A 24,248-nucleotide genomic window follows, 5' to 3' on the forward strand; every position below is an offset into this window, starting at 1 on the left:
GGGCCCCATGCAAGTGAGTCCTGGCTAAACTGAGGGCTTGGTCCAGGGAGGCTGGAGCAGCTCTGGGCAGTGGCATGCTGCAGCACAAGACTCCCTGAGTGGGAACTGTGGTCTCAGAAGGAAGCATCAAGAACTGGACAGAGAGAACCTGTTTCTCCTTGGGGAGGGCCTCACATGAAGGGAATTCAAAGGAGAACCGTCTTTGAGAACGACTGGGGCTCCCGGGGCAGGAGGCAGGGCAGTGGGAGGCCAGTCTTTCATCCTTTCATCCACCAGACAGTTCAGCCTCTGTTCCCACAGCCCTGGGTCGAGGAAGACGAGATGTGGCCAGAAACTCAGATAATTGTGCCTCTGAGATGTTGCAACCTCAGAGAAGGCTTTTACCAAAGCACCACTCTGGAAACAGAGGGGAAAAGGACCATGAAGAGAGTTAGGCAGAGGACAAAAGCCTCCAGGAAATAATAATAATAAGGGCTCAGAAGTGCCCATGAGCAGGAAACACTAGCTCATCGGAACTTGGAAGGAATACCGTGGATTTCATCCGCCTGTGACCGCCACGTCCTGAAAGAGGCATTTTGACTTCCTCTAGCATTGTTGGTTTTCTCAGTGAGTGACAAGCTTCATTTCACTCAAATAAATTGTTTAAAAATAGCCTGTCCCAAAAGGGTTTTTCAACTGCTCCAGGATTCTGAAATAAGAAATGACCCAGGGCGAATTACCAAAGCCTGATATAAATAAATGTACTCGACAGCCTGCTTGAACCAACTTTCTCTCACTCCTCCTGGGAAGGGATACTCTGTTCTTCCTTGAAACTCCCCAGTTTCTGCACATATGAGGGGTGGTGCTGTGCAGGGGTTAAGAGATAGCCTAGGGGTTGGAACCTCTGGGCTGGAATCACAACCCTGACACTCACAGACATGTCCTGTACCCTGAGGATGGGGCACAGCCCGGAGCACCCACTCGCAGCACAGGACCATGACCAGGGACAAAGGTCTCCAGGCAACACTGCGCACATAGCGAGCTCTGGACGTTAGCACTGTTCTTCCTGCTGTGTAGCCCTGCAACTTGTCTTTACCAACTCATTCTCCAGAGTGAGAGCATCCTTGGCAGTCAGCATTGATCACTGACAACTTGTCTCTTCAAGCACAAGATTTTAATTCAACAAGCTGAGACTATGTCTAGCTAGGTCAAAATTTACTATCATCTCCTATTAGCTAGAAAAGCACCCATTTACGTGGGGGGAAGTATACTCCTTGAAGTTATTCTCTAAATAGCTAGGTAGTTATGTAGCCATTTCAGCAACTAATCACAGTAAGTCGTAGGCAATTGGATCTGAAACCTGAATTCGTGTGATAAGAAATTTCTTACCGGGAAGACTGGATACTTTTTATTCCTGTCGTGATGTGAACCTTGCTGCCCCAAGAAGCCCAGCAATGCTTCGAGGGCAGCCATCTCATCTCACACCTTTGTCCCCTCTCAATTCTGAGGACTGATGGCAGGGGAAACCCACCGTAACCCTAGGAGTTTCCCACGATGGTGGAACCAGGGATGTATAAAGGGATTAGTAATTACTTGTGGATGAATTGCTCTCGCAATCAAATTTTGTATCCGGTTCTTTTTTAACATTTCATATTTTCTTTCTGGAGTTTGAGCGTAGAGCTTCTGAAGTTTGATACGCATTTTTCTCATGGAATTAATTGGCAAAGTGATTAAACAGCTGTGTGTGCGTTGTAGTGGGCTGCAGGCAAATATTTAACCACAATGAGAGCATTTTACAACTGCATGGGGTAGGGATGTCTGCTATGGAGGGATCACCTGAGATCCAGGCCTCAAAGTGTCCTCCTTGAGAGCAAATAGTGGCTGAGCATCAGTGAACTGCTCTGGCTCTGGAAAGCACCAGGCAGGAGACTTCCAACTTGTCTCGGCAGTGAGCCATCACAAGGGGCCCTCGGGGTGTGGTCACCAGGCCTTACTCGTTACTCAGCTGGGTCAGATGGACTTTTATCTCTTATGTATTTCTAGACTTCATGTAAGAATTAATTTTATAAAATTACCACTGCTGCAAAAAAAAAAAAGTAAAAAACAAAAATATTGCAATAGAGATTTGTAGTTGTGGCACTCTTCTGTGTATGTGTGACTTTTAGGGTGGGGATCCCAGGCGAGGAGCCCCTTCTTTTGAAAGTTCTTTGAGGTGAATCTCACAGCAGCCTGGCACTGCTCTGCTACCTGTGCCTGAGCCAGGTGTAGCAAGCAGTCTGCTGGGCCTTGTGTCTCTAACCAGCATTTTGACTTGCTCTGTTTTCTGACGCTGCTGGATCTCCCCTTCCTAACTAGGCTGAAGCCCCTTTGAAGATATAGTCTTTGTCCCTTTATGTCTCCTGTGCAGCACCTTGCACACAGGAGGGACTCCCTGGATTAAAATCAAATGCCTCAGATTGAACTGGGATGACCTGAATGGTAGGGCTCATGACTGGATTCACTATAAGTGGATGAAGAGCTCAAGGCTCGGGGCTCAGGTCACCTGCTTCAACCTGCAGACTTGGAACTTAGAGGACTCCACAGGCCAGGTGCAGTGGCTCAAGCCTGTAATCCCAGCATCTTGGGAGGACAAGGTGGGCAGATCACCTGAGGTGGGGAGTTTGAGACCAGCCTGACTAACGTGGAGAAACCCCGTCTCTACTAAAAATATAAAATGAACTAGGCGTGGTAGCACCTGCCTGTAATCCCAGCTACTCAGGAGGCTGAGGCAGGAGAATCCCTTGAACCTAGGAGGCGGAGGTTGTGGTGAGCCAAGATCATGCCATTGCACTCCAGCCTGGGCAACAAGAGCGAGACTCTGTCTCAAAAAAAAAAAAAAAAAAAAAAAAAAAAAAAAGGAAAGGACTCCAGATCATGTGATAGGCAATGCATGTAGGAGTCATATCTGGAAACTAACCCAAATATTTAACTACTGGGGTATGATTGGGGAAGGCTGTTTCTGTTTTCTTTACTGATAGACTCAGGAGGGATTCATTGCAGGAGGGTATGGGAGACTTAGTGCTGAACCGAAACCAAAAATAAGCAAAACAGCCTTGCTGAATTCTCTAAATCCATGTATCTCTAAATCCTCTGTCTGCTAGGTGGGGTCCGATGGCTACAATGACCTTGAGTGACAAGCAGACAGAAGAGGCTATGAGGGGTTAGTCTACATGGCAGATGCTCTGCACTGAGCAAAGAAATGGGAACAGAGTCCTAAAAATAGTGGAGTAGAAAAAGTTTGCAAAGCATGGAGCACCTCACACCCAAGGCCAAAAGATGCTGTAGGCAGCAGTTCTTACATTTGTTTCTAGTTATCTTTGGGAGGTCAGCAGGATCCATGGACCAAATCCCTGTCGGCCCTGTCCCAAACCAGATCCCCAAGGGTCTGCCTCAGGTCTGGGGCTGATACCTGCCTGCTGCTAAGAAATGCGAGGAGGTGGTGTGTAGGAAGAAATGTGTGTGTGCTTGTGTGTGTGCGTGCGTGCGTGCGCGCGCGTGTGTGTGTGTAGGGAGGGAGGGGACGGGGGCAGGAGAATGGAAGGCCAACATCACAGTTTCTTACTTCCAATGATTCTTCAGCCTCAGACCCTCCCACTTAAGAATGATGAATGAGTTTCTGTGGCCTGAACAGTACACTCACAAAAGAGTCAGGGACCAGGGACTGGTCCAGTCTGGCTCCCTCTATTGCAGCCTGGTTGTGTAAATTCTGCCAAATCACTGAGCTTTCCTGGGATCTGCTTTATTTACCTGCGAAAGACGGAGACTAATATCTCTCCAATGAAGAGAGGAAACAGATTTGAACGTGCCTAGCAAAGTGTAACAGAAATTGCAGTCATGCAGTGACAATGGCTCTCCGGCTGGCTTGTTGTATTTTAACACAGAACAAAGTTGCCAGCCCAGGGGTGGTTCCGCGGTGGAGGCATTCCAGGAATTGGCCAAGAGTTGGTGGGGACATTATTCCCTCCCAGTGCCCCTGTAGTGACCTCGGGAGGCAGCTGCCCACGGCTTCCCCGGGGGAAGAGTGGGTTGGCCTGGGCTGGCAGGACACTCACAACCCAGCTCTTGTGTACCACTCTGAGCACTGCATTCACAGCTGCTGGGCCACAGGTGGATGCCTGCAGAGGACGGCAGAGGGAACACAAGTGGTTCTGGGTGTAGGGGGAGCAGAGAAAGGCCTTTTCTTCAGAGACCAGGAGAGTGACCTCAGGGCTGTAAGGAGCTGAGCAGAAGGGTAAGGGGTCATGGGCAGCCCCCTCCCAGCAGGGCAGGCTGCAGAGTCCTAGAGCTGGAGGAGGACACACCTGGCTTCCAGGAGAGAGCATGTCAATGATGCACAGGGAAGCACGGGGGAAATCACCTCTTTGAACCTCACTTTGTATCTTCCTGAACTGGAATTAATAATATCTGCATCTGAGCCATGCCTTCAGCATTAAAGGAGGCACTGTGTGTGTCACATGTCCTCAGTAGGTGTGGAGCAGGGGAGGGTGGGTGCTTGCCAGGGTGTACACAGCCCTAGGTGCGGGTGCTGAGTCTGCTGTAGTGCTTTGCCCTGCGTTGGCATCCCTTGGGCCCCCATCTGAGGTGATCAATGCACTCAGAGGCTCTCCAGGGCTCCCCTCTGGACCCCTCACAGGGTGGCCTCTTTACACTGATGTCCTCCAGTCTTATCTGTGTCCTAATCTCCCTCTGAGCTGCAACTGGGTGATCACCTATCTGTCCCATGAATCAGTGGTTCCCCCTTACCTATAGGGGATGCTTTCCAAGACCCCCCGTGGATGCCTGAAACCAGATATACCACCAATCCTTACACACATGATAGTTTTCCTATGTGCGAATAAGTACAATAAAGTTTATTTTATAAATTGGACACAGTAAGATATTAACAACAATAATGAATAACGAAGTAAAACAATTGTAACAATCTACTGTATAAAAGTTATAGGAACTAGTCTCTTTCTCTCTGTCTGTTTCGAAGTATCTTACTGTACTGTACCTCAGGTAACTGAAAGCTCAGATCAGGGCAAGAGACGGAATCTCAAAGTCACCCTCTTCCCCAGAGAGATTCTTCCTACATCCTTCCTCTTGATCTTGTTCCTACAATTCTACAGTGAACATGAATTGCTTCTGCAAAATGAAATAGGCCAAAGACAACTTATTTTTAAACTTGTAAGTGAGGAGTAGCCTAATCTTCTGACTTAAAAGGACACAAGAGTAACAGAAAGATAGAGAGAGAGAGAGAGAGAGAGAGAGAGAGAGAGAGAGAGAAAGACAGCAGGTAGTGCATGCCTGAGCCTCCCTAGCATCTGCTCCAGCTGTGTTCGTGAAGTCCCACAAGGAGAGGTAGAGGCTGACCCTGCAGCTGTCCAGCCCAGGGAGCCCTGCGGTGACAGACAGGACTGTTAGGGAACCAGGACTGCCAGCGCAGAGGATCAGAGCCCTGGGAGCCGGGGGCAGATTCAGGCAGGGCGAGCAGAGGCAGTGGGCTCCGGCCCCTCAGCCTCCAATGGGCTGAGCTCAGGTCACAGGTGACTTCCACGGGCCAAGGTGCTTTACTTTATGGGTCCCTTCTCCTCCCAAATATGAGAAATCATATTTCACGGCTGCATTGGTATAAAGGCAAACGTACTATTTGATCTTAAAGGTTCATTTCCTTCCTTCTGATTTGAAAGAAGCTCTAACACTGTTGTGGGTCTCTGGAAGCCTTGTGGGCTCTGAGCACTGCGTCCGGGGGTCAGGCCCTGGCTGAGCCTTCCAGAGACCCTGCGTGTAGAGGGGGAAGAGAAGGGGGTGCGAGGGGCTAGCACGTTCTCTGGAAGTCACATCTACTTGCGAGTTTCGGTATCATCACATGCAAAATGGAGATTAAAATACCTCCCCGGGGCTGCCAGAGGGCTAAGTGAGATGGCATCTGTGGAGTGGAGCCTCATGTCTACTCTGCGAGACAGGGCTACAGTCACCAGAGGAGGAAGATGGCTCAGGATCGTGTAGAGAATCAGTGAAAAAGAAAAAAAAAAAAAAGACTATGAAAATTTTTTAAAAAGGGAATACTCAGGATTTTCAGCCATAACTGAAATTAATTTCACTAAAATGAGAAGTTTTGCAGAAGTTGAAGGAAGGGGATACAGATGACAAGTCCATCCAGGGCATGATCAAGCAAGGCCTGGCTCCCCTCCCAGGAGTTTGGGACCTGGAAAGGCTGGAAAAGGCTGAGAAGGAGCTTTCTCCAGAGAGAGACGGAGAGAGAGAGAGAGAGAGAGAGAGAGAGAGAGACAGATAGAGAGAGAGAGACAGAGACAGATAGAGAGAAAGAGAGACAGAGAGAGAGAGAGAAATAGAGAGAGACAGACAGAGAAGCCAGAACCTTAGAGAGACCCAGCTCCAAGCCCATTCAAAGGGCAGCATGAAGGAAAAAGGAGAAATGACTGCCAAAAGAAGACATTGAAAGGTAGAGCGCATGAGGGCCAGGGGAGCTGCGGGAAGGAGGCCCCCTTCACCCTGGGCGGAGGGGGCACTGGCAGGCAGGGGAGAGGTTGGGGGCTGAGCTGAGAGGAGCTTAGAGTGCACCAGGGTCAGGGCCTCGCCCAGGGCAGGGAGAGGGTGCAGTAAATGCTGGGGTCCAGGGCCCTCTCTGCAGAACCTGCTTGACTACATGGATGGACCTTCACATCCCTCCATCCATCTGCTGACTCATTCACTCATTCCTTCACTCATAGGGTGCTTTCAAAGAGCCTGCTCTTCTCCATGGAGAACCAGACGGTCCAGGTATGAGTGGCTGAGGGACTGCTGCCCAGATGAGGTGGGGGTGAAGATGACCTCTCTCCAGGGTGATGTGAGGAAGTGGAGCTCCGGAAGGTAAGAGGCTTGCTCCCCGTCACACAGCTGGTGTGTGTGTGGCCAAGAGCAGGGCCTGCTTGTGTTTTCTGGGCTGTCTCCACTGCAGTGCTGACTTTTGGATAAAAACACGAAGGAGGACAGGTGCAGTGGTTCACGCCTGTAATCCCAGCACTTTGGGAGGCCAAGGCGGGCAGATCAGGAGGTCAGGAGATCGAGACAATCCTGGCCAACAAGGTGAAACCCCATCTCTACTAAAAATACAAAAATTAGATGGGCGTGGTGGCAGGCGCCTGCAATCCCCACTACTCGGGAGGCTGAGACAGGAGAATTGCTTGAACCAGGGAGTCAGAGGTTGCAATGAGCCAAGATCGCGCCACTGCACTGCAGCCTGGTGACAGGACAAGATTCCATTTCAAAAGAAAAACAAAAACAATAAAAACTACGAAGGAGCAGCATCAGGAGTGAGGGCCTTGCCCTGGTCTCTGTGGGACCACGCAGATGAAGATGGCCCCCTGTCATTGGGTATGATTTTCAGTGGCAAAAGGGCAAACAGAGAGGAGTCTGGGAAGCAAGGAGGGAGCAGGGCAGCGGGGAGGAAGCTGGCGTTTAAGCACACATGCAAGCACTCGGTGAGCGGAAGCAATGAAGCACAATTATAAGCACATACCAGGCACTACACTAGGATGTTTATCTATGAGAATACACTGAATCCTCCGAACAAAGCCCTGAGGTAGAGACTATTATTAGCGCCGTTGACAGGTTCAGGACTAGCTGTAGAATTTGCAGAGCCCAGTGCAAAATAAAAACATGAGGCCCCTTGTTTGAAAGAGAAGAATTTGAAGATGGCAGTGGCAGAGCGTTAAACCAAGGAAGTGCAGGACCCTGCTGGGCGGGTCCCATCCCCGTGAAGCCATCCCTGTCTCAGACGATGGACCAGCAACTTGTCCCAGGTCACAGCCAGCTCATAGTGGATCCAGACCCAAAACCTCGTCCTCAGATTTCAAGGCTAACCCTTTATCACTAGCAAATTGACACAAAGTCTATTTGAACTAAAGGTTTTAAAAAAAAATTACAGAAGGGGAACCTGAACTTGAAACTCTGAGCATTGCTGAGGCCTGTGTGTAGGTTTTAGCAAGAGCATTGGAGAGTTTCTCGAGTGAAAGTGGATTTCACATCCAGTGGGCCCCTGTTGCCCGGTGAATACAGGAGAAGGGCTCGGCTGGACCCCACACCAGAGGCATCATTGTTTTATCAGGTTTTGATCTGGCAACCCCATAATTTCCCCCCATTTAAGACTCTGCTGAGAATACATGTGCCCATCAGCTGCTGACAAAATGTGAAGATTCTCCATTCCAGAGTTCAAGGAGAAAGAGTGGCAGTGCTGGGCTGGGTCAGCCGGAGGCCCTGTGCTTGAGGCCCTCGTAAAAATGTCCGCTGCATGTGAGAGCAGCGGGTGTGAGGTGCCCTGGCAGTGGCTCTCCGCGAGGATGTGTCAGTCAAGACCATCATGTGCAAAGTGCAGATAAACGGCGCCATCAGGGTGCGCCAGGGATGCAGGGAGATAACCAAGGCCACCCTGTCCAGGGCTGGCTCTACTTGCCCCAAAACGGCGCTTCCTCCTCTGAGCCCTGGAAAGGGTCAGTGTTGTGCCTACCGGGCCCCAAGCAGTGTGTGACCACAGTGTTTTGGCAATAAGAGAAGGGGCATCTGGTAGGCTGGGCGCAGTGGCTCATGCCTATAATCCCAGCACTTTGGGAAGCCGAGGCAGGCGGATCACCTGAGGTCAGGAGTTCGAGACCAGCCTGGCCAACATGAAGAAACCCTGTCTATACTAAAAATACAAAATTAGCCAGGCATGGTGGCGCATGCCTGTAATCCCAGCTACTCGGGAGGCGGAGGCAGGAGAATCGCATGAAACCAGGAGATGGAGGTTGCAGTGAGATTGTGCCATTGCACTCCAGCCTGGGCAACAAGAGCGAAGCTCGATCTCAAAAAAAAAAAAAAAAAGAAAAGAAAAGAAAAGAGAAAGTACATCTGGTTTTCACATGCGTAAGTGGAAGCAAGAGAGACCAGAATGCAATTCCATAGAGAGTTCTGAAGGAGGGGTGGTGACACCAGCAGAACGGGAGAGGGAGCAGGGACTACACAGCCAGGCAGGTCAGCAGCAAACCTTGCTCTGCCCCCATCTGCAGCTGGGGGACGCCAGGCGAGGCAGGCACCCCTCACCAAGCCCAGTGCTCACTTGTGAAGGGGTGAGAACTGCACAGGCTCTCCAGGGGCTGGAGAAGTCATGCCAGGACCCGCCTGACCCTCGCCTTGCCCAAGAAGGAACCCAGTGTCGGTGGGCCAGGCTCTGCCTGCACGTGGGAAACCGGCTCATGCCAGTTTCTGCCATCGGTTGAGATTTTGTATAGGAACATTGTTCTGGAAGAATGTAGAAAAATGAAAATGTATAGTAACTAAGGACAGGAGCCGGCATTCTCTCAGAAGTTCAGATTATGTAAGGATTTGAAGAAAACCCCAGGCCAAGATGAGAGGGGAGGCGGGTAGGGGGAGGGAGTGGATATGAAAATGAACCCCAGCTGCGTGAGAAGGTGGGAAGGACTAGGTGGGATTCCTGGGGCCCAGCAACTGTGCCTTTAGAATTTATTTGGGGTTGACTCCTGTCCATTTCAACTTAGTATTTACTGGCCTCCAAGTCCATGCCACGTTCTACACCAGGAACTCCTGAGTGAAGGCTTTTAAAGGCTCTTTTGGTATTGGAATGGTGGCAGTCCTGGGAGCGGGGACCTTGGGTCATCCCTGCAATCATCCACCCGCCTCAAAGTGGCTCAGCAAACACCTCTCTGTGACAGGCCCTGAGTGGGGGACAGGCAGGGTCACAGAGCCCCTGGGGAGGTCAGAATTGTGAGAAGAGGGCAGACTGCAGACTCAGGAATCTGTCAGGGCGTCAAACTGTGCCCACGGCCATAATGGGTGGTTTTCTAGGCTTGGGAAACTGGGTCCTAGCAGACCAGCAGGTGAGTGTGCACCGGGCCTGCAGTGTGTTGAGGGGTCTAACCTGAGCAGTTGGAAGGGGTGCGACTGGAAAGGCAGCAGGCCTGGGACGGTGCGTGAGGGAGGGCTCGAGGGCCACCCTGAGCCAGCTGCTAAGGCAGGCAAGGACAGCAGCAGCCCAGCGCAGGCCAGGCCTGACCACAGAAAGCAGAGCATGGGCACAACGGTGGATTGGGGTGGGACACAGGCCCGGCTGAGGAGCTGGGGGTGGCAGGCAGGTCCTGAGTGTCTGTGCATGCAGTTCCTCGGTGTGCAGATCCACAGCAGCATGCCCTGCCTGGCGCATACAAGCTGCGGGCCCACCTACCCTGCAACTCTCCCCTTGGGTTGGCCTCAGTTGCCTGTGGGGTCTGGCGACTGTGTTTCACCCGAAAATCTCTACAAAAAATACAAAAATTAGCCGGGTGTGGTGGTGCATGCCTGTAGTCCCAGCTACTTGGGGGTTGAGGCTGATAATCTCTTCAACGCAGGTGGTGGAGGGTGCAATGATCCGAGATCGCACCACTGCAGTCCAGCCTGAATGACAGAGCACGAGCCTCTGTCTCAAAAAAAAAAAAAAAAAAAAAAAAAAAGGAAAGGAAAAGAAAGAAAAATGCCTATCATAGCAGGTATGCAGGGGAGACCCAAGCAAGGCCCTTACCAGGGCTTGGCATCTAAGTTTGTTGTTATTTTTATCAAAAGCTAAAAACAACAGCTGTCTGGAGGGTGACTCCTGAAATTACCAGCATCCTCAGGCCAGGTTTGCGCCAATAAATTCCGTTTTCCGCTAACAAAAGCCACCGCCCAAGCCTCTGCCACTGGGCGCAGGTCCAGGCCCTTCTGCTGTTGCTCATCAGGTGACTCTGGGGAAGTGGCTGTTATTCCCACTCGCAGATGGGAAAACTGAGGTGCTGAGGTATTTCCTGTCTCTCCCAAAGCTGGTGAACATTGGAGGGCAGTCAAACCCAGGGCTGACTCCACAACACGGATGTTGCTCGGGCCTCTGCTCTGCCTCTTACTCATCATGCGATGAGGACATGTCCTTTCACTTCTGGGGCACGTTTCCTCACGGGGGTGGGGTGCTGACAGGAAATGGACAAAGGCATCAACCGACACTTCCCAGAAAAGTAATGCAGCCTCTTATGGAAGTAAGAAAACATGCTCCGTCTCACTTAATTACAGAGGCTCATTCCAAAGTGACAGCATTTTTTTTTTTTTAACCCCTCAGTTTGGCTAAGATAAAAAAGTGCAGTGTGAGTGAGGATGCAGGGAAATAGTGAAATAGTGACTTTCACAGGCTATTTGTGACCATGAGAAACCAGTGTGAACTTTAGGAGGGTAGTTCTTAAGATCGACTAACATTTTAAATGGATACATACTTTGTCCCAGAAATCAAATGCTGAGGTGGGAGAATTTATCCCAACAGTTTACAGACACAAGCACGTAAAATCCTCCTTATGCATTGTCTCAGGAGTACTGTATGTGGTTTAAAAAATTAAATAAAGTCTGCATACAGCCTAAATGCCCATCAGCAGAGGAACTGATTAAAGAAAACAACAAGGTATAACCTTTCAGAGATATTCTGACGGAAAAAAGCAAGAGGACATAAAATATATAAAATGTTTTTATTATGTCAAATAAGAAATATTTGTATCAGCAAATTTACTTCTAGAAGGATTATCCTCAATAAATAAAGTAATTGCCATTGAGGTAGAGAGAAGGTGTCTTCCTCCTATTTTTAACCCTTCATTCACTGTTAACTTTACTGTTTGGTTTTGTATTTAGAGCGCGCTGTTGGCCCACTGTGTGTGCTCAGTTACTGGAAGATGTTTTGGCTGCGGCCTCAGGCACTTGAGGCATAGATGTATATACAGGTCTGCCACCCGAAGAGGCAAACTGACTTGGCTTGGCCCAGCCTCTCACCCCTGTGGAGGGGACCTCTTCCTACTCATTGCAGACGGGTTCACTTGTTCCCACCACAAGCGCAGAATGCCTTGTACTTCCCACCCCTTTGCTCCCCAGGGAGCTCTGCAAGTCCCCAGAAATACTTGCCCAACCACTGGCACCCTTGGAAAGGTCCAGCTGCTGACCACCAGCACCCTGCGACTCCCAGTGGCCGTGGTATCTGGAGGAACTGAGCAATGGCTGAGGTGGAATTTCATTTGGCACTTAATGCAGTCCTCTGCTTCTGCCAGAGGCGGTGTATTCTATATAAAGCTGCCAAACTTGGCCGTCTTCTCACTGAGCCTTGACCTCTTCCATCCAAGGGCAAGGCCACGGATCGCTGTGCATGACTCCCGCACTGTAAATGTGGCATTGGGACCTAGCCCAGCTGAGCTGAGCAAAGCAGGCCTGCTTGGCGGAAGTGGGTCCTCTCCACTCTAACCTCTGGCTCTGATGAGCAGCCGCTACATAAACTGAGACAGGATATAGACACATCCTGCCTGAGTTAGCAGCAAGAAATAGCCGCCCCCCTTCCCCCCCTCCCCCCCCACCCCCCTGCTGTTCTCGCATAGCAGGGATCCTGCCATAAATCAGTCGAAGTCTAAAGCGGAATGGCTTGCAAGCAAGGGCTGTGCCGCTGTTTGTCTCCCAAGGCAAGTGTTGAAGGTCTGAAACCTGAGTTCTGGAGAACTGCTTGGGCGGCTGGGCTGGGCTGGGCACGGGGGCGGGGGGTCAGGCAAGCCCATCTTCTTCAGACATCGGAATGCCTGTCAGCTTCACCTCCTCAGTGCCTGAATTGGAGTAATGACAGCGGCTTCTGTCCCTTTAACCCAGGACCCGCCATGTACACACACACAAACACGTGCTCAAGTTACACACACACGTAAACTCCGGGAACCACAGTCTCATGTACAATGATATAAACATGCCCAGCACGGATCCAGCACTTATGATGTGTCATTCTCTGTGCTGGGACATTGACACAGACTTCTTACTGCTGGATGAGGAATCTCCTGTTATTATTCCTACTTTGCAGATGAGGAAACTGGAGCTAAGAGAGGCTGCCTTGTTTAGAGGCAGTGCAGTGATCCCAGTGCAGACGGAGGGGCCTCACTCTCAAGTACCATTGATGCCCGCGCACTCCCAGGCCGACCCAAGCACAACCACGGGCACACGGAGTGCCGTGTACACACGTAGACCGAAGCTACACTCCTCCATGCCAAGCTCCAGGCTCGGGCAGGGTGAGGATTGAGGCCTCACAACCCCCTGGATTTCAAAGACTTATAAAAGAGTTGGTGTCTCCAATACCCATATCATCATCGTATCAATAAGGTAACATTATCACACGATAGGCTCAGGCTCTCTCCTCTCTGACAGACTCTAAGAATAAGACTGCGGCAGGGTGGGGGATAAGAGGGATATGCATTCGGTTTTTTTGGTAAAATAAAATGGGAGTTATTATTGCAAAAGTAACAGCAGAGGAAGAGGGCAGAGAGAGGCCCAGCAATGTTTCCAACCATCTACAAAGACTTTCATCGCATCTGATTTCCTGTCAGCAAGAAAACGTGATGGTTTAAAAGAGAAAGAAAACAAGCAGCGAGGAATTACAAATCCCCAAAGGATCCAGGCCGCAGGATTCCCCCGCATCTGTGTGCCTTTGCGGTGCCCAGCGGAGCGAGCAAGTCCCTGGGCAAGGCTGGAGTTGCCTGGAGTTCACCAGAGCCTGCCCGGTCGGCCCCTGGCTGGGGAGCAGCACAGACGCAACTTGTGATGTGGACTCTTCCCTAACTGTTCTTTAGGGGGACAGTGCTGGCCCCACACATTTCCCATGCCCCGCACAAAGAAACAGAAAGCGGGCGACACGCCCTGGGCGGGCGGGCTGGTGGCCTCTCCAGCTCGGGGCGCGTGGAGGCTGCGCGTCGCGGTCCGGGACGCGGGACGGGGACTCCGCGCAGCCCAGGCTCGGGGGAACCGCGGCTGGAGTCGGGGATCTGAGCCCAGCGGGCGCCTCCTCCGCCTGGAGGCCGGGCACGGACCGGGACACCCGGGAGTCCGTGACCGCGGCTCGGCCCCTGGCTGCTGCGGGCCGCGGCCTCCAGTGGGTCCCCAGGACCCCTCCCCACGGCGGGTACTCACCGAGGCCGAGTGGCCGCGCCGTGCCGTTGGGGCTGCTCGTCATGGGCATCAGCCCGGGCAGAGACCGCGGGGAAGGGCCGGACCGGGCCGGGCCGGGGGAGGGTCGCGCTCCCGGGCTCCTGACCCTCAGCGGCGAGAGGAAGCGGCACCTGGGTCACACTCCTCCCGCGCGGGCCGAGGGGAGGGGCTCTGGCCCGGAGATAGGCAGACTTCATTTTTTTCCTGCAGACTTGGCTGGTGGGGTTTCCACCCTTTTTTTTTTTTTTTTTTTGAACACACACCCGCCCACTTCTGAACTCTTCTTTGCTCCAACTTTCCTGCGCAAGAACCACGCGTTTCTAACCGTTTCTCTTTCCATCTGCCACTACCAGATACAGAGGTTGTGGTTGAGAATTCCCCCTGGAGTGCAGGGAAAACTCGCCAATGTGACTTGCTGGCCTGGCCCAGCACTGTCGGGAACGGTGACCAAATAGGGCAGACCTGTGTTGAAATCTTGGCTGGCTGCGCGGCCGCTGGATAGCTGGGCGGCCTCTCTGAGCCAGCCACGGGGCATTTGTCCCTGGAGAGAGTCCCTGTCTTGTTGGCCTTTGGGGGCCCTGTACCCATGGATGGGGTGTTGAGCAAAGATCGTTCCAAAACAGGAAGAATTGCTGGACAAGGGTTGTGATTTGTTCCCATTGCTTTTGTCTGAAGCTGCCAGACACAGTGCAGTTTGTGAATTCGCTCTACTTTTGCCATGAAAACCTCCACGTGGATTTCGTTACATACCTTGGTTGGTTAAATGCAGTCAACTGGCACCACCTACAAAAAAGTGTATCATAGCATTATCTGCCCCTTCTGCCCAGAGACAAGGGCAGGGAATTTGAGGCCCTTGTTTTAAATTCCCACCCAAGGGAACACCCTGTGCTTCTCCTGTGTGATATCTGAACCGTCCTGTGCTGCTTTTCTTTTTTTTTTTTTTTTTAAATTGCACTTTATGTTCTAGGGTACATGTGCACAACGTGCAGGTTTGTTACATATGTACACATGTGCCATGTTGGTGTGCTGCGCCTATTAACTCGTCATTTACATTAGGTATGTCTCCTAATGCTATTCCTCCCCCTCCCCCCACCCCACCACAGGCCCCGGTGTGTGATATTCCCCTTCCTGTGTTCAAGTGATCTCATTGTTCATTTCCCACCTGTGTGTGAGAACATGTGGTTTTCTGTTCTTGCGATAGTTTGCTGAGAATGATGGTTTCCAGCTGCGTCCATGTCCCTACAAAGGACATGAACTCATCCTTTTTTATGGCTGCATAGTATTCCATGGTGTGTATGTGCCACATTTTCTTAATCCAGTCTGTCACTGATGGATATTTGGGTTGGTTCCAAGTCTTTGCTATTGTGAATAGTGCCGCAATAAACATATGTACTTTATAGTTCCCCAAGCACTTTTGTGACGCCCTCGTCTCCCCTACCTTCTGCCATTAAGGCCTGTCCTGCACAATCCAGAGAGCCAGGCCAGTTGTCTGTACAATGTATGGGCGGTGCCTTTGGGGCTGTCATCTGCATTGAATACAATGAGAGGCTGCGGCCTGGAGCTGTGCAGCACGGAGTCTTTCTCACCTCTCCCTGGGCTGCACAGACTCCAGGCCGTCTTGACGCAGTGGGAAAGCACTTATGATTCACTTTAGTTACATCATGAAGAACCCCCGATGCTGACAGATCTTTAGTCCAACTGCCATGTGCAGCACAGCCATGTTGAACTGAAATAAACTCCTCACCGAATGCCCTGAGTCTTGATTCCCTCATCTATAAAATGGAGGCAAGAACACCTGCATTCCAGCGTTTTACAGAGGCAGTGATTGTAGAATCACAGTGGGAACAGAAAAGGCATTTAATAAACAGAAATGAGCAACGATCAATTCATTTATTTTTATTTTTTATTTTCTGAGACGGAGTTTTTGCTCTTGTTGCCCAGGCTGGAGTGCAATGGCACGATCTCGGCTCACCACAACCTCCGCCTCCTGGGCTCAAGCAATTCTCCTGCCTCAACCTCCCAAGTAGCTGGGATTACAAGCCTGTGCCTCCACGCCTGGCTAATTTTGTATTTTTAGTAGAGACGGGGTTTCTCCATGTTGGTCAGACTGGTCTCGAACTCCCGACCTCAGGTGATCTGCCCGCTTTGGCCTTCCAAAGTGCTGGGATTATAGGCGTGAGCCACCGCGCCCATGATTAACAGTTTAACTTTTTCTTTTTTTTTTGGTAATACATACATTTATGTCTCGCTGGAACAGTAGTCCACCTCCCCTGTCCTGAGAGAAAATAACTTTAATTATCTGAAATGCCGCTGGAAAGTTGGAAAGAAGCAGAAAGTGCTGCCAGGTAACAAAGAACAAGCCATTAGGTCATTGCAGCACACTTAGAGACTTTCACAGACTCATTTAGAACCTACTGGCTTAGACATAATCATAAGCGATTTCCTTAATTTCTGAGGGTAGGACGGGTTGAAGGTATCAAAATGTTCCAGAGAATTTCTTACAGAAAAAAAGCCAAAAAATTAATAAACTGACTAAACAGCGAAAATTGAAAGCCCCACAAACTGCAGAGGTCAGATACAGGAACGAAGTAGCATTTGTTACAGAACTAGAACAATCTCAGCTCCAGCCATCACTGGAGGATGTGACAGTTCCTTGTGCTATTAAAGAGCCAGGGCTTTGGAACTCAATCTGGGTTCGTTACTCTCCTGCCTACTAGCTGTGTAACCTTCAGCATTTTACTTTCTTTCTCTGAGCCTCGATTTTCTCATCCTGGAAATTGGAGCAATCTGCAAAGTTAGGCTGTTGTGAGTACTATATTCGATACTAATGGGGTAATTACAATGGAAGTACCCTGGAGTTACTTAAAGATACTGGCCCCCTTCCTCCTCTAACACATACTTTGTTTATAGTAAGGGCCCCAGGTCATTTGAAAAAGAAAGTAAATAGTGTTTCATAGTGTGTAGCAAATTATCTAGCAGGGAAACATTTTGATATATTTTGGAAAATGTAACTATGAAAGTGTCTAATGTTAAATAAATGACTGTTATTTTAAGAAGGGAAAATAATCATATAAAAATTTACATTATATGACAACAGTCTGACATTAAGTCAAGAAATGCATCATTAGTGTGTCTTCATGTGTTGGATATTTATTCATGAAGTTCAAAAAACTCAGCTGTATCTTGTAACAAAAAACCAGTTCTTATCTTGTCTAGTTCCCCTAAATACTCTTAAACAGAGTATTGCCAAGAGTCCATTGTAAAGATGAGAACCCAGAGGTTCAGAGCAGTGACAAGAACTTGCTCTGCAGTGCAGGCGGGATTGACGGTTCTAGCTGTGTCTTCATTGACTGTACTGTGGCTGATACAAGCTGCAGAGCCCTCCAAGGTGTGAGATGGTGTGATCCAGTCCTGGGAGGTGAATTTTCTCTTCGTCTTCAGGGAAGAAACTGCTCATGGGAAACTGCCCTCCAAATCCTCAGTGCTAGTTCCTTATTGGGAGTAGGGTTGGAGGTCCTCTGCTGCTGTTGCTGTCTCCTGGGTGAACCCTTACAGACGGTGGCGGGTAGATGTTACTTGAGCCCTTTAATGAAAGGTTTTGCCCCTCATCACAGTAACACATGCTTTTAGTGCAAAAAGAAAACAAAATAAATAGAGAAAAAGCCAAAAAGACACCTACACCCTAAGAATTGCTGGCAATCGCTAGCACATTAAAGCTATTTACCTTTAGTCTTTTTTATGCATTTATGAATATTTGCTTTATATTCTTGAGATTTTACTGAATATGTGATTTCAAGTGCTGAGCTTTTACTACCAAACATTATGTCACGAGCATTTTCTCATATAAAAGTAGAAAAGCTCTTTAACTCATTTTAATTACTAGGTTGTTTCCTTTTCTTTGCTAGTTGAATAGTGCTGTGATAAACCATATGAACTTAAATATCTGGATTTCATAAGTTTTTTAGTGTATATTCTGACAAGCAGAATTACTCAATCAAAGGTTAGAAGTGTATTTAAAGCTTTTGATACATTCATAAGTTGTGGCTGTAACCTTTACTTTCTTTCCAATCAAGAGTACCAGTGTTTATCTCAGAGTCTCTTGCCAGAGTTAAACAGCAACTTTAAAATCATAGTTAATTCTGTAGATAAGCAACGTATGTAGTTATTTGTGTTAGCATTTTCTTTGATTACCAGAGAGGCCGAATATGCAGTCACATCCTTATTTATAAATCGCAGGTTCTTCTAGGTGACTCTTTTATTCACACTGTTTCCTCATTTGGAGATGTGATGGTTAATACTGAAAGTCAACTTGATTGGATTGAAGGATACAAAATATTAATCCTGGGTATGTCTGTGAGGGTGTTGCCAAAAGAGATTAACATTTGGGTCAGTGGGCTGGGGAAGGTAATCCACCTTAATCTGGTGGGCGCCACCTAATCAGCCTCCATCTAATTAGCAGGCAGAAAAACGTGAAAACGAGGGATGGATCTGGCCTCCCAGCCTACATCTTTCTCCCAAACGTCAGACTTTCTGCCCTCGAACGTCAGACTCCAAGTTCTTCAGTTTGGGGACTTGGACTGGCTCTCCTTGCTCCTCAGCTTGCAGATAGCCTATTGTGGGACCTTGTGATCATGTAAGGTAATGCTTAATAAGCTCCACTGTATATATATATATACACACACACACACACACACACATATATATAAGTCATATATATACATATATACAAGTATATATATACACATACATACACACATATATATGTCATATATATATACATATATACAAGTATATATATACACATACATACACACACACACACACACACACACACATATATATATAGAGAGAGAGAGATCCTATTAGTTCTATCCCTCTAAGAGAACCTTGACTAATACAAATTTTGGTATCAGGAGTGGTTCTAGAGGAACAGAATATTAAGGATAGAGTTCTTTCATTGGTTTGGGGGTTTCTGGAGTTGGCTGCTTAAGATGATTAGACCCCAAAATGCTAAGGACTCTATTTTTAATAGCATGGAGAACACTGAGAGTCCTTGGCACGAACTGTTTAGAGAGTTATGCAAAATAAATGCATTTGACACTCCTGACTTACTGCTCGTAAGAGGCAAGGAGTTTAGTGACTCTATACATAATACCTTTCATCATATATGGAGAAACAAGGAACATAATGAAGCTGGTTGGTTGCTCCTAAGTTCAGGGACAAAGTGATGAAAGAAAATGATGAACTCAGGGATTCTGTCACCTGGTTTCAGAAGCAGATACTGAGCCTCAAAGCTGCTAATATTGCCCTGAGTGAGGGTCTTAACTTCTGTAGAGAAAGAACTGAAATTGTGGAAACACAGACACAAGCTCTTATCACACTAGTGGCTGACTTGCAACGAAAGATACATGCACAGCCTCACCAGGTGTCTACTGTTAGAGTGAGGGCATTGATTGGAAAAGAATGGTACCCTGCAGCTTGGAATGGGGACATGTGGGAGGACCCTGATGAAGCTGGGGGCACTGAATTAGTAATCTCTCATGAACCTTTTTTTGCCAGAAGGAACAGCTTCCCCATCCCCAGTAGTGGTAACATCCCCTCTCCCACCCATGCTGCTATCAGTATTTCCACCTTTGTCTGAAGAGAGAAATCCTGTGCCATCTGAGGCAACAGTGATTGTCTCCCCTGAGACAGTTGCCAGGCAAAATAATGTTGATTCTCCTCAGAAGCCACCCCCAACATCTCTGTTTGCTTCTAGGCCTGTAACTAGACTAAAGTCTTGGTGGGCCCCTGGAGGTGAAGTTCTGAGTGTGACCCATGCGGAGGTGCACTACATTCGAAAAGAACTGCTTGAGTTCTTTAATTTATGTAAACTGCAATCTGGAGAACAGGCATGAGAATGGAAATTAAGGGTATGGGATAATGGTGGAAGGAATATAAGAGTCGAATCAGGCTGAATTTATTGATTTGGGCCCACTAAGTAGGGACTTTGCATTTAATATTGAAGCTTGGGGAGTTAAAAAAAAAGTTCTAATAGTTTATTGACTTGGTTAGCTGAAATATGGATTAAAAGATGGCCCATTGTGAGTGAGCTGGAAATGCCTGAGTTCCCTTGGTTTAATGTAGAGGAAGGGATCCAAAGGCTTAGGGAGATTGCGGTGGCAAAGTGGATTAGTCACTTTAGACCTGCTCATCCCAGCTGGGAGGGTTTAGAAGATATACTCTTGACCAATTCCTTGAGAAATAGATTTTTGAGGGCAGCACCTGCATCTTTGAAGAGCCCTGTGTTGCTCTTCTCTGTATGTCAGATCTAACTGTGGGAACCACAGTCACTCAGCTACAAAACTTAAATACAATGGGAATAATTGGATCCCGAGGTGGCAGGGGCCAAGTGGCAACACTCCACTGTCAAAGGCAAGATGGCCATAGCTACCGTAATGGACAGCAGAGACAAAGCGACAATAAGAATAGTCTGAATTGTGTAGAGCTCTGGCATTGGCTAAATAATCATGGTGTTCCTAGAAGTGCAATTGATAGGAAGCCTACTGCATTCCTACTTAAATTATACAAACGGAAAATTTCTAGGTCAAATGGACAAAATACTAATTTGAATTATGAAACAAGAGAATCATGGTCCCTCAATCAGTTTCCAGACTTAAGCCAGTTTACAGACCCAGAACCCCTTGAATGAAGGGGAGGCCGGGTCCCCTTGATGAAGGACCCCACTACGTTACTGACAATTTATGCAATGAATCTTTCTCCCATCCTTTCCCAAGGAGACCTCTAGCCTTTTACCAGGGTGACTGTGCACTGGGGAAAGGGAAATGATCAGACATTTCAGGGACTACTAGACACTGGTTCTGAGCTGATGTTGATTCCAGGGGACCCAAACTGTCATTGTGGTTCTCCAGTTAAAGTAGGAGCTTATGGAGGTCAGGTAATTAATGGGGTTTTAGCTCAGATTTGACTTACAGTTGCATAATTGGTATAGACATATTTAACAGCTGGCAGAACCCCCACATTGGCTCCCTGACTGGTAGGGTGAGGGCTATTATTGTGGGAAAGGCCAAACGGAAGCCATTAGAGCTGCCACTACCTAGAAAAATAGCAAATCAAAAAAGAATACCACATGCCCGCAGGGATTGCGGAGATTAGTGCCACCATCAAGGACTTAAAAGACGCAGAGGTGGTGATTCCCACAGCATCCTCATTCAACTCTCCCATTTGGCCTGTGCAGGAGACAGATGGATCTTGGAGAATGACAGTGGATTATTGTAAGCTTAACCAAGTGATGACTCCAGTTGCAGCTGCTGTACCAGATGTGGTTTCATTGCTTGAGTAAGTTAACACGTCTCCTGGTACCTGGTATGCAGCCATTGACTTGGCAAATGCCTTTTTCTCCATTCCTGTCCATAAGGCCCACCTAAGGCAATTTGCCTTCAGCTGGTAAGGCCAGCAATATACCTTTACTATCCTACATCGGGGTATATCAACTCTCCGGCTTTGTGTCATAATATTATTCAGAGATACCTTGATCACTTTTTGCTTCTGCAAGATATGACACTGATCCATTACATTTATGACATTATGCTGATTGGATCCAGTGAGCAAGAAGTAGCGAACACACAGGACTTACTGGTAAGACATTTGTGTGCCCAAGGATGGGAAATAAATTTGACTAAAATTCAGGGAACTTCTACCTCGGTAAAATTTCTTGGAGTCCAGTGGTGTGGGGCCTGTCAAGATATTCCTTCTTAGATAAAGGATAAGTTGCTGCATTTGGCCCCTCCTACAACCAAGAAAGAGGTACAACATCTAGTGGGCCTCTTTGGATTTTGGAGGCAACACATTCCTCATTTGGGTGTGTTACTCTGGCCCATTTATTAAGTGACCTGAAAGGCTGCGAGTTTTGAGTGGTGTCCAGAACAGGAGAAGGCTCTGCAACAGGTCCAGGCTGCTGTGCAAGCTGCTCTGCCACTTGTGCTATATGACCCAGCAGATCCAATGGTGCTTGAGGTGTTAGCCTTTGGGAAGCTCCATAGGTAAATCACGGTGGAAGCCTCTAGGATTTTGGATCAAGGCCCTGCCATCTCCTGCAGATAGCTACTCTCCTTTTGAGAAACAGCACTTGGCCTGTTACTGGGCTTTGGAGGAAACTGAGCATTTGACCATGGGTTATTGAGTCACCATGTGACCTGAACTGCCTGCCATGAACTGAGTGATTTCTGACCCATCTAGCCATAAAGTGGGTCATGCACAGCAGCATTCCATCATCAAATGGAAGTGATAAATATGTGATCAGGTTCGAGCAGGTCCTGAAGGCACAAGTGAGTTACATGAGGAAGTGGCTCAAATGTCCATGGTCTCCTCTACTGCCACCCTGCCTTCTCTCCCCCAGCCTGCACTGATGGCCTCATAAGGAGTTCCCTAGGATCAGGTGACAGAGGAAGAGAAAACTAAGGCCTGGTTCACAGATGGTTCTGCACGATACGTAGGCACCACCCAAAAGTGGAGAGCTATAGCACTACAGCCCCTTTCTAGGACATCCCTGAAGGACAGCAATGAAGGGAAATCTTCCCAGTGGCAGAACTTCAAGCAGTACACCTGGTTGTGCACTTTGCATGAAATGAGAAATGGATGGGCTGTAGCCAACAGTTTGACTGGATGGTCAGGAATTTGGAAGAAACATGACTGGAAAATTGGTGACAAAGAACTTTGGAGAAGAGATAAGGGAATGGACCTCTCTGAGTGGTCAAAAGCTGTGAAGGTATTTGTATCCCATGTGAGTGCTCACCAATGGGTGACCTTAGCAGAGGAGAAGTTTAATAATCAAGTGGATAGGATGACTCGTTTTGTGGACTCCATTCAGCCTCTTTCCCCAGCCATTCCTGTCATTGCCCAATGGGCCCTTTAACAAACTGGCCATGGTGGCAGGGATGGAAGTTATGCATTGGTTCGCAACATGGACTTCCACTCACCAAGGCTGACATGACTACAGCCACTGCTGAGTGCCCAATTTGCCACTAGCAGAGATGAACATTGAGCCCTCCATATGGCACCATTCCTTGGGGTGACTAGCCAGTTACCTGATAGCAGGTTGATTATATTGCACCTCTTCCCATCATGGAAAGGATAGAGATTTGTCCTCACTGGAATAGATACTTACTGTGGATATGGGTTAGCCTATCCTGAATGCAATGCTTCTGCCAAGACTACCACCTGTGGACTCACAGAATGCCATATCCACCATCATGGTATTCCACACAGCATTGGCTCTGACCAAGGCACTCATTTTACAGCTAAAGAAGTGTAGCAGTGGGCTCATTCTCATGGAATTCACTGGTCTTACCATGTTCCCCACCATCCTGAAGCAGCTGGATTGATAGAATGGTAGAATGGCCTTCTGAAGTCACAATTACAATACCAACTAGGTGACAATACTTGACAGAGCTGGGGCAAAGTTCTCCAGAAGGCCATGTATGCTCTGCATTGGCGTCCAATATATGGTACTATTTCTCCCATAACCAAGATTCACAGGTCCAGGAATCAAGGGGTGGAAGTGGAAATGGCACCACTTACCATCACCCCTCAAAATTTTTGCTTCCTGTTCCCATGACATTACGTTCTGCTGCTAGAGGTCTTAGTTCCAGAGGGAGGAACAGTGCCACCAGGAGACACAAGAATGATTCCATTAAACTGGAAGTTAAGATCGCACCTGGACACTTTGGGATCCTCCTACCTTTAAGTCAACAGGCTAAGAAGGGAGTTACCGTGTTGGCTGGGGTGATTGACCTGGACTACCAAGATGAAATCAGTCTACTCCTCCACAACGGAGGTATGGGAGAGTGTGCATGGAATACAGGAGATCTATTAGGGTGTCTTAGTATTACCATGCCCTGTGATTAAGATCAATGGGAAACTACAACAGCTCAATTCAGGCAGGACTACGGATGTCCCAGACCCCTCAGGAAAGGTTTGGGTCACTCCACTAGCAAAAACACCATGACCTGCTGAGGTGCTTGCTGAAGGCAAAGGGAATACAGAATAGGTAGTAGAAGAAGGTAGTCATCAATACCAGCTACGACCACATGACCAGCTGCAGAAACAGGACCGTAATTGTCAGGAATATTGCCTCATTCTTTTGCTAAAAACATGTTTGTGTTTGTATACACTTGTACTAAGAAAATGCATTCATTTTATTTCCTTTTATCATGTGACATAAGATTTATTGATTCATATCAACATTTAAGTATTGTTAATTT

At 48.3% G+C, this 24,248-nt stretch overlaps 1 protein-coding gene across 1 annotated transcript in view; it reads right to left on the minus strand.

Annotated features, from left to right (window-relative positions):
* GYPC (glycophorin C (Gerbich blood group)) overlaps positions 1 to 14,128 on the minus strand; it is a 45,124-nt gene extending 30,996 nt beyond the window's left edge. Inside the window, exon 1 of the mRNA XM_073019593.1 lies at positions 13,969 to 14,128. Within this exon, the coding sequence (XP_072875694.1) occupies positions 13,969 to 14,017 (49 nt within the window). The 5' untranslated portion in view covers positions 14,018 to 14,128. The remainder of the gene's footprint in view (positions 1 to 13,968) is intronic.
* Between the last annotated feature and the right edge of the window lie 10,120 nt (positions 14,129 to 24,248).

This window comes from Chlorocebus sabaeus, chromosome 10 (assembly GCF_047675955.1).
Source record: "Chlorocebus sabaeus isolate Y175 chromosome 10, mChlSab1.0.hap1, whole genome shotgun sequence".
In the NCBI taxonomy this organism is placed as follows: domain Eukaryota; kingdom Metazoa; phylum Chordata; class Mammalia; order Primates; family Cercopithecidae; genus Chlorocebus; species Chlorocebus sabaeus.